The 10,465-nt window shown below is 54.8% G+C and overlaps 1 protein-coding gene across 11 annotated transcripts in view; it reads left to right on the forward strand.

Moving 5' to 3' along the window:
• Positions 1–8,006, forward strand: part of LOC142087859 (CD48 antigen-like) — an 18,017-nt gene extending 10,011 nt beyond the window's left edge. For 5 of the 11 annotated variants that reach the window (XM_075162574.1, XM_075162582.1, XM_075162576.1 and 2 more), the window contains 7 exons: positions 84–353; positions 479–677; positions 1,449–1,550; positions 2,445–2,567; positions 2,808–3,362; positions 4,520–4,590; positions 4,941–6,353. In XM_075162574.1, coding sequence (XP_075018675.1) covers positions 84–353; positions 479–677; positions 1,449–1,550; positions 2,445–2,567; positions 2,808–3,051 — 938 coding nt within the window. In that variant the 3' untranslated portion in view covers positions 3,052–3,362; positions 4,520–4,590; positions 4,941–6,353. Of the gene's footprint in view, positions 1–83; positions 354–478; positions 678–1,448; positions 1,551–2,444; positions 2,568–2,807; positions 3,363–4,519; positions 4,591–4,940; positions 6,354–7,992 lie in introns of those variants that run through there. The other 6 variants (XM_075162581.1, XM_075162584.1, XM_075162578.1 and 3 more) reach the window with 6 other exon arrangements.
• The last annotated feature ends 2,459 nt before the right edge of the window (positions 8,007–10,465 follow it).

Below are 10,465 nucleotides of genomic sequence, written 5' to 3' on the forward strand. Positions count from 1 at the left end.
GCACGTCAGCCAGTTTTCGGGTCCAAAGCAAGGCAGTACTCATGCTCCTGGGAGTGCCACCACGCTGCTCTCTTGCTTTTCAGAGCCTGTGCCCCAGCCTGAGCTCCAGCACCGTTTGAACCTGGCAGGTTTGCCCATCGAGCTGGTCTGCGTGGTGCCAGAGGGAACAGTGGCTTCCATCTCCTGGAGGAAGGAGGGACGTCCCCTTCCCCCCGAAAAGTGCCATCTGCTCTCTGGAAACATCACCGTGCTGCAGATAAGGAACGCAGAGAAGTCGGACTGCGGCTCCTACTCCTGCAACGTCAGCAACGCGATAAGCTGGAAGGAGGCAGCCCTGAACCTGACGGTGACAGGTTAGCCTTGCCCTGCCTTGGGCAAGTTTGTCGTGTTGTCGCAGGTCCACCCCGCAGGGTGCAACTGTCTCTCATGGGCTTTCCTGAGCAAGGAAGACCCAGGACTCATCCCTCAGGTTTTCCAGCATTTTGCAGTTTCCTGGGATCGCCGCTCTGTGTTTCGGGGTTGTCCCCAGCGCGGGGTTTCCCTCCTGCTCTGTCTTGCAGGTCTCACGCCTCCTCTACGCCACGTGCAGAGGCTGGCCGTCGTCGCGCTGATGTTCGTCACCGTCTCCACCACCAGCTTCATTATCCTGCTCTGTCAGCTGAGGGAGGACGGGTTCGGTGAGTGCCCGGACTGCACCCCCCCAGCCCGCCAAACTGAACCCTTCTCTCCCCACCGTGGACGGGGCAGACGGCAGAAAGCCTCAGCCAAGCTCCTTCTGCCCGTCATCCTAATCCACTTCGGTCGTGGGAGGAAACGTGCTCAGCTCGTGCATTTCTTCTTATGCCTCTGTAGCTTGCACAGAAAATAAAACTCCCAGAAGCAGCTAATCCCAAATGTCTTTGTGAGAGATGGAGCCAAAAATATCACAGTACCAAGCATACGAGTCATTCCTCTCCCATTCTTTGGGCATCCCTGGGAAGAAATAAAAAGTGCAGGACGTGCAGGCTGCATGGCAAGAGCCTTCCTGCCCGGAGTGGGGTCTTGCCTTTGGGGGGAATCTCCCCTCAGGAGCTCTCCATGCCTGGTGCTTGTGGCAAGAGCTTGTGCCATGTGGGCTTCCCCCATGCAATGGGTCTCCAGAGGAAATCCAGCACTTGTCATGTCATTATAGGAGGCAAAATCTCGGGCAGAAGTGTTGTAAAGCATCTCACTAGGTGGAACTGGTGTCTGGTTCAGTGTGGAACAACCCCAAATCGGGCTGGTTTCTCCTGGTTTCTCTTGAAGTCAAAGCAAGCCCTTGAAAATTCACCAGGTTTTCTTTTCAGGGTTTCTAAACCTCAGGGATTCAACTCTTTACAAAGAAAACCTGTGCTTGTTGTTTATCTTCCCTCTGGAGGCGGCACCCATCCTGTTTGTGTGGTACTGAGTATGTTTGCCTTTTTTGCCAGGAGAAGAAGCACGGAAACTTATAATTCTGTCCACCCACGGACTGCTGTGTATCTCTTCTCTCCTCCTGCTTGCCACCTCCATCTTCTGGATGCAGGAAGAAGGTAGGATTCATTTAACTTGATTTGTTCTTGATTGCTTCAGTGTCTCATCTTTCTTTTTCCTCCAGGTCTTTACAGTAGCATCTTTGATGTAGCGGTATTTGATTTGGAGAAACTGAAGTCAGACTTCACTGCTCTGTAGCCTGCAGGCTCCTCTTTCTCTGCTCTTCTGAAACCGAAGGGCTACGTTTGTCCCTTTGCACTCTTCCGTTACCAGTATCCCGTCTCCAGGACTTCTGAAAAATTAAAAAGTGGTTCAGAAACCACTTCCACCAGACATGGGCGACGAACACAAAGCTCAGCTGTTCTAAAACTGCTCCATAGCCAGTTCTTCCCTGCCTCAGGCTGAGGCTACCTATTTGTCATGCCACGGGTGCTCACTTGCTACGTGCTGAGCTGCCAGCAGACATAAAGGCAAACAAGCCCAAAGGCACACCCCACACACCCCCCCCGAAACACATGGGTCTTCTCCCCATTCTTTGTTGAAAGAAGGGTGCTGCCTATGTGTACATTTATAATAAATACTGCTTGCTACCAACTTCCAGGATAAAAACTGTCCTCAGCTGTAGGATATGGTTCCCTGGCCAGCAGTGCCAAGCCAGTCCCGCTTCCAGACCCACCCTCAGGCCATGGGGACCCTTCTTGGTTGCACAGGGTGACGGATCCTGCACTCCCAGATGCAGCAGTTGGGTGCAGGGTCACCACAAGCCAACTTTCCTTGCCTTGTTGTCCTGGTTTCGGCTGAGATAGGGTTAAATTTCTTCCTAGTGCTGTGTTTTGGATTTAGTATGAGGAGAATGTTGATAACACACTGATGTGTTATCAAAAACGTGTTATCTCAAACCACTGCCTCCACCAGTTTCCACCTCACCTTCTGGTTTACTTCTGCTCCCGCAGGTCTTTCTGCTGCCTTCGTCTTGTTTGGGCTGTTCTTCTTTGCTGCGGTAATCGCAACTGCCCAGGCGGCAGCAGCAGCCGTGTGGAGACCAGCAGCTCTCAGCCGCTTCAAAATCAAAATGTGTAAGTTCCTGTTTATGATCTAAACCTCTGGTGGAAAAGGCCCGATAAGAGCCCAGGAGTAAACTCCTTCGGTGTTCACTCGCAGGAGGGCGCGGAGGCTCGGCACGCTGCTGTGGTGCACGTCCAGGGACGTTGCCCACGCCTTGCTCCCCCTCCCACCGAAGCCCAGCTCCTCCGCGTGCCAGCCTGCACTCCTTATGCATTTTGCTCTCATCCGTCACCAATTTTTTCCTCTCCTAGGGCACCGCGTCCTCCGGAACTCTACAGCCCCCACAACATTGATCGTCAGCTTGTTGTTCACCACCCTCTTGCTCCACAACATCCAGCAGCTCCATGGCAAGGGGTGGCCCGGGTTTGCACTGCCCGTGCCCTTGCTCACCTTTCTTCTGGGGAGCGGTGGGGTATCTGGAGGGGTTGGCTTCACACAGGGCAGAGTCAGTCCTTAGGTGGCTTCGCATGGCGGGTCCTGCAAGAAACCTTGTAGTAGCTGACATAGTCGTGGCAGCTTCACGCTGAGCGGGGAGGTCGTAGCTCTTACACAGCAAAGCAAGGTTCATCCCGGTGGCTCCATGATTTGAAACCCAGGGATCCCCCCTCTCCATCGCATAGGAAGTCCCTGGATTAAATTCATGGCACATAAATGTTCAACGGGGGGTGTTGGCCAGAGGAGCAACTGCTGACAAGTTCTCCTTTTCTCTTCGGCAGCGCGAGGCTGCTCGGCGGCCGTTGATCTGACGACCAGCTGTGTCTTTGCTGCGGTAGTCCTCATAACGCTGCTGCTCCTCCTCCTATGGTGTAAGTAGCCCCGTGTCTTCCTTCCAGCAACCGTAACGAGCTGCTCAGCCACTGAGACCCCCAGGCTCAGCCCTCACACCCTCCCCTGGCACCGGCTATGAGGAAAGATGCTTTCAGCTAGATAAAAGCCAGACTTTCCTTTTAAAGAGCAGGACTGCCCAAATCAGCTGAGGACCCAGCTCTAGTGTCCATCCTTTTAGGAAAGCCACAGTGGGCACTGGTCCCTGCCTGCCGTCCTTGCCAGCACCTCTGCTTTCTCCACGGATGCTCAGGGAAAGCGAGTTTCTCCTCCAGAACGTCCTACTATGGCCTTCCCTAGCGATAGCCATACCCTGGTCAAAAAAACCTCAGCTTTGGCAAGCTTTTGGAGGAGAGAACTACCTGATGACCAGGCAGAAATAGGTCTGGAAACATCTTATGAGCCAGGAGAGCAGCTGACCAGTCATCCCAGTGAAGCGGGGCTTGCAGAGTGAGGTCAGGTAGTTCATTTTCCATCCCTCCAGCTCTGGGATGGGAGGGAAGAGATCAGGGAGGTGAATTCCACAGGTCTGCTGTGGTTTTTCCAGCTTCTCCTTTTAAAGTTCCTGGTTTCTGCTGTCTCACCCTGTGAATCCCCTCATGGCCGTGATTAGCAGTTGTACCTGGCCTCCCCCTGCACAGGCTCTGCGGTGGCCCGCTCTCGAGGGCCGGCTGGCCACCCCAGCGGGCTTCCCGAAAACGCTGGCTCACCTGTAGCATCTCGGGGAACTGGTAGGAAGGAGGGTCCATAGCATGTTGAGGAGAGGATGCCCTCGAGGAGAGAATTTAAGGGGACTCTCATGCTTTCCCAGAGTGCAGAGAGCATTTCCAAGTCTGAAATATAAGAAATGCTGCACCGAGTCCACGCAGCCAAAGGGAGGCGGGTTAGAGCTGCGGGGCTTGCAGGCAGGGCGGGTGTTGTAGGCAGAAGTCCACTCTCCCTGCTGCCGCCTTGCTTTCCCCCCCAAAACGGGGCTCTCCCAGTTTTGGAAACAGAGGGGCTCTGCCCAGTGAAGGGCTCCCATCCCCATTGCTCTCTGCAGCCAGCTCTTCTGCACCCATGAAATGCAGGGTGCAGCCCGAATTGCCGGGGCGTTGTTGGAAACCCAAGAGTTCCTTGGCCTTTCCTCTATTTCCAGACCACAGGAATAAGCAGAAGGAGAAGATGATGAAAAACCAGCACACCAGCCGGAGCACAGAAGCCACCATGGTAACTCACTGCCATTAGCTGGTTCCCCACTATTGCAAGTCCTTATTATTTAATGACGAATATTTAATTCATAATGACTATTTAATTCATAATAACAAGGAAGCATCTGCCTGCCTTCCTGCAGAATGCAGCGGGCTTTGTCCTCACCTTGGGGGGCACAGCGAGCCTGCTGGGGCACAGCTTGGTCCCGTGGGACCCATGGGGTCACTGCCACGTCCTGGGGGGCTTTCCTGGGTTTGGGGGTGCAGTGGACGATGCCCCGGCTTGCTATGGGATGCTTCACAGTGTGGCTGAAGAGCTCCCAGTCCCTTTCGTGCCACCAAAGGACACGATCCCTGTGTTTTCCACAGGTGATGGGAGAAACCGGAGGAGAGAGGCAGGAAGGGGTGTAAAGGGTCGTCCCTCCGCCAGCCGGGGAGCGCAGCCGGGGACGAGCCCCGAGGAGCTGGGAAGCTGCCGTTGGCTGAAGCAAGGCATCCGTAAGCTCTGCCTCTATCCTAACCGAGGCAAGGCTTTTGGCAAAAATCTTGCCAAAATGTTGCCTCCCAGGTCTCCAAGCAATAGCTCCAGATGACAATTGATACTCCCCCCACCCCACTTTCCCTGCCCTCTATTCGTAAAACCCAGGCTAAAAGAAAATATGAGCCATTGCTCTTGCTAATGCTGGTCATCACCCAAGCAGGGGCAGCTTTTCCATGAGTCAGAAATTGTATCAGACTCCAAGCTGGAGGTTAACCGTCCTCACTTACCCTGTCACACCACGTGCCTTCTTTTTTAGCATGTTAATGAGTCAACAAAAAAACCCAAAAACACATGTAAATGTCAGTCAAGGGGAAAAGCTGATGCTCTGGACTGTTTCGAGTTGTCTCAACCGGAATGTACTGCTGCTGTTAATTAGCGTAGACAACTGCGGAACAGCAGATTAACTCCCAGCTTTAGCCGCTGGCCCAGTCAGTATTTGTTCCAGTACAAAGACACGCGTACGATGCTGCCCAAGCGCTGCCGCGATGCGCTGCTGCCAGAGCTGCCCTGCCTGTGCTTTTGCTTCTGAGGCTTTAAGCTGACACTGGTTTGCTTTCAGCAGAGCTGCCGGGCTCTGCCCACGCGAGGATTCCAGTCGCCACCCATGCGTGGTGCTGCTTTCTGCACCGCTTCCTCCTCCTGCCTTTGTAAGTCCCTTTTTAAGGTGCAGGGAGTCGGGCTGGTGGTTCTCAGGGGCGGCAGCTCTGCGATCACGCCTTCCCCTCTAGCTTGCCTGCCCTCAATTTTGAAAGGCAAATGTCCCTGTGTCGCATCACCTTCCTCAGAAAACTCAGCTCAAGCCCTTGTCCGTCTGTCCTACGCCCGCTCCTGTCCTTCGGCCAGCTCCTCCAGGCACACCTTTCACCCCACGCTCCCAACCTTGGAAAGGATGCCTTGCCTTTGGGAAGAAGGACCAGGAAAGGCAGCTCCATCAGCACCCCTATGTACCTTCGGGGTGGGATTTTTTAATGTATTTTAAAGCATCCCTGAACTAGATTGGCCTGAGCTGACTTCCCTGCCGTGGGACTCTTCACCGACCTTGCATTCGTGCCGTGGCCTTCAGCAGTTTCCTTTGCAGGTTGTAGCATTTTAGGTGAAGTCGGAGCAAGTTCTGTCCCCTTGGACAGGATGTCAGCTCTGAGACATGTTCATCCGTAAAAAGAAACAAAGAAAAAAAATACCTTATGTTGCTTTTTTCTTTGCTTTGTTACAGCTGCTCTAATAAATGTATTTCACATGGACACTTCCGTGTGTATCCCCATCTTGCTTCCTCAAGGAGAAGACAACTCCAGCCTATTCCTGACCCGGCTCATGGGCTGGCTCCTGCCCCAGCGAGAGCTGGACCAGGTTTCACCGCCCAGGTGTGAGTTTAGGGCTTTGCTGCCGCGTCCGCAGCTGCCTCTGCCCTCGGCTCCCCGGCCGGGCGCTGGTTTACATCGACGAAAGGGGAATGCTGTTTTGGGTAGAAGCCGGCTTCTCACTCCGTGTTGGACCTGCTTTTACCTGGCTGCTGAGCACCGCGAGGCTGGGAAGGAGCTCGAGGTCTCCCCTGGTGCAGCCAGGAACCGCCCGGGCTGTTAAGCCACAGGAGGGTGCTGGGTGCTGCACCCTGGCTGGGGGGGCCTTCCCCACCCATCACCACCTCCCTCGACCTCCTTACTTCAAGCCCTGCTTGCCCTGCCTGAGCCCCGGCTGGCTGAGCGCCCGGCTCCTGCCGGATCCCCGCCAAGGGATGCTGTGGGTAGCAGCGGGCTCTCTCCCCACATTCACTCATCCTCTTGGCTGCGTTGGGGCACCCCTCGTCCCCACACACACACCAGGCTGGATTCGGGGTGTCCCTCCTTGCTGGGGGAGGAACAGCCCTCTCCCCGGCTGGATTTGGGGTGCAGGGGATCCCTTCCCACCGGCAGGGCTGAGGCTGAGCCGGCGCCGGGCGCTCCTGCGGTGCGGCTCGGCCAGGGACGGAACGCCCAGGGCAGGGACACGTACCCAGTGATGCTTGCCTGTTAGAGTGCAGCCGCGGGCAGCAAACAGGGAGCAGTTTGGGATCGAACCTGGGGTGCAGAGCTGAGATCTCCCCATTTTTTGTCCCCGCTGAGCCCAGACCTCACGGAGGAGGAGGATGGGGCGAAGGAGTGATGGAGAGCCAGGCGCGGGGCAGCGGTGGCCGGGCAGGACTGCCACCCCGGCACAAGGAGGAAAGCATCCTTCCAGCCAGACAGCGCTGGGCTGGGAGCCCGCGTGTCACCGCATCCCCGTGGCAGGGACCAGGACGAGGGGTATGGCAAACCCAGGGAGCTCCAGCCATTAGCCAGAATATAATGAATTTCCTACAAACCCCTCAAAACAGCTCAGAGAGCTCCAGGGCCCCAGGGTACTGGGCCAGAGCTGCATCCCTCCTGTCCCAGCTGGTTTCAGGTAACCCGATCGAGGACCTTTCCTCTGCAAAAGGGAAAGGGATAAACGAAAGCACACGGAGACACAGCCTGGGTAGACAGGGGCGAAGGGAGATGATGCCAAAGACCAAAAATCTCCAGTCACCCATTGATGGGCCACCAAGAACTGACAGGGAGAGCTTTGGAGAGGAGAAACCTGGAGTTTGCAACTGATAAGAGGGGGAAGCAGGAGGAAGATGAGGATTTGGGATATTTGAGGGGGGACGTGGCACTGTGCAGAACTTACTAAGGAATGGTTGGGGAAGGGGTAGGGAGGAGGAGGGTAAAAAGGGCTGGTTGTACGTAAGCAGCACTTGTCTGAGCGAGCCCTGACCCCCCCAGTCTGCCCCAGCTTCTTATTAGATCCTTTCTTAACTACCTGTGTCATCTCACGCTCCATCCCGTGCGGGACTCAGTGCCAGCGATGGGTGCGCACTGGTGTGAGCAAGTGATGGGAGCAGCCATAAAGGTTATAATGGGGAAAATACTGACAGAAAACGTCTGCTAAAATGCTGACAGCAGAAGACGTCTGCAAGGCCGGGCACTGCCAGCCTGGGGACCAGGAGCATCCTTGAGGAGCACAGCTGGCATCCATAAAGCGCAGCTGGGTACCCGAGAACCTGAAACAGCCCCAGATACCCTCAATAACCACAAAACCAAGAAACAACAGCAACAAACTTTTCATCTGGAAAGGGGCAAATTAGTCAAAAAAGGTAAACAGTCTGGGAAGGTAGGAATCGGTGACAGGTACTGGCTGCTTCAGCTGGAGGAACAGAGAAACAGCTCGGGAAAGCAAAAACTGGTCTGAGAAAAATAGAAAACAACATCATCTATGGGCTGTTCTAGGCGAAACAGAAACATCTGCTCCAAAGAGTGGCGTCCTACGCCCCCTCATGTCGCTATGGTATAAAAATTACTCACTTTCTACCCAAAATGGAGCCTCTCCCTGCAAGATTTCTCTACACAAGACAGGACCCCGCCAGGGGACGCCTGCCTGACTCCCGATTCCCCGACAAGGATCATCCACGCAGGGAGACTTTGCCCGTCGTCAATTGGCCTCACTCCTGGGTGCGGTTTGATGAGCACTATACCGGTAACATCTCAAATAGTACACATATAAAGGTATTCATGTAAGAAATTAATCATAGGTATACATACTTCTGATACTGATGTTAGATATGTAGATACATAGGTACTTGCCGCTTTAGTAGTGGTAATTTTGGTAGTAGCTTGAAATCCATACATAGACTTGCTTTCCTGGGAGTGATTTTGTAGTAATTTCGAAATACATACTTGCTTTACCAGGAGTAATTTGTTTGCTTGGCAGACCTGAGCACGCCAAAACTCTTCTGCTGCTTGGGACAGGTGTTGGTCAGGTTTTGTCCACGCCGCTACAGCAAAACGATTGAATTTCGCAGCCTTTTGCTAACAGCTTTGCTAATGAGGTGTACGGCGCGTTAAGCTCCAAGGCTTCCCAGGGAGAGGGAAGAGACACACGAGGGAGGAAGGACACGAAGGCACAAGCACGAGGATGCGGAGGAGATGGATGCTGGCAACGCCTCTTCCACAGGTACAGCCCAGCGCATCTGACACGCTCCAGTATACAAACACCGGGACCTATTTCCTCAGGGCACATTTAAGCTCTGCACACGCTTTCTGCCTTTCCCAAAGGCTATTTTTCCCCACCAGATTTAGTTGTTACAACACACAAAGGTATTTCCTACAGCCTAGAGGAGGCTCTTCTGATTAGAAACACAGCTACTATGCATAAACCTGCATGCAAAGGCCACCAGACAGACCTCGAAGCTAAAACCTCCCCTGAAAAGCACCCGCAGGGTGAACCCCAGAGGCATCCCCCACGCTGGCTCACTTGGGTGGCACCTTCTCACAAGTCCAGCTACCCCTGGGACTACGGGCTGTGCCAGGGCGGCCGCTTGCCAGGTCCCAGTGACTCAGGGAACTGATACAGGTTAAAAATACCCTCACCCGGCTTCGGAGCAAGGTTGTCGGGTTGGCTTTAACCCCAGCTCAGTCCCCCAAGCTGTGACCGCCGCAGGAGGAGCCAGGCTGCCCGGGCGAGGGAGGGGACGGGGATGCAGAAGCCCCCACAGCGGTAGCAATCACAGAATCATAGAATCGTTAAGGTTGGAAAAGACCTCTAAGATCATCGAGTCCAACCGTCAACCCAACACCACCGTGCCCACTACACCATGTCCCTAAGCACCACATCTACACGTCTTTTAAATACCTCCAGGGATGGTGACTCCACCACTTCCCCGGGCAGCCTGTTCCAAGGCCTGACCACTCTTTCAGTAAAGAAATTTCTCCTAATGTCCAGTCTAAACCTCCCTTGGCGCAACTTGAGGCCATTTCCTCTCGTCCTATCGCTGTTACTTGGGAGAAGAGACCGACCCCCACCTCGCTACAACCTCCTTTCAGGTAGTTGTAGAGCGCGATGAGGTTTCCCCTCAGCCTCCTCTTCTCCAGGCTAAACACCCCCAGTTCCCTCAGCCGCTCCCCATCAGACTTGTGCTCCAGGCCCTTCACCAGCTTCGTTGCCCTCCTCTGGACACGGTCCAGCACCTCCATGTCCTTCTTGTGGTGAGGGGCCCAGAACTGAACACAGGATTCGAGGTGCGGCCTCACCAGTGCCCAGTACAGGGGCACGATCACCTCCCTGCTCCTGCTGGCCACACCAGTTCTGATACAGGCCAGGATGCCGCTGGCCTTCTTGGCCACCTGGGCACACTGCCGGCTCGTGTTCAGCCGCTGTCGACCAGCACCCCCAGGTCCTTTTCCTCTGGTCCTTTCCAGCCACTCTGCCCCAAGCCTGCAGCGTTGCCTGGGGTTGTTGTGGCCCAAGTGCAGGACCCGGCACTTGGCCTTGTTGAACCTCCTACATTGGCCTCGGCCATCGA

The sequence above is a fragment of the Calonectris borealis genome, chromosome 13, assembly GCF_964195595.1.
Source record: "Calonectris borealis chromosome 13, bCalBor7.hap1.2, whole genome shotgun sequence".
NCBI lineage: Eukaryota > Metazoa > Chordata > Aves > Procellariiformes > Procellariidae > Calonectris > Calonectris borealis.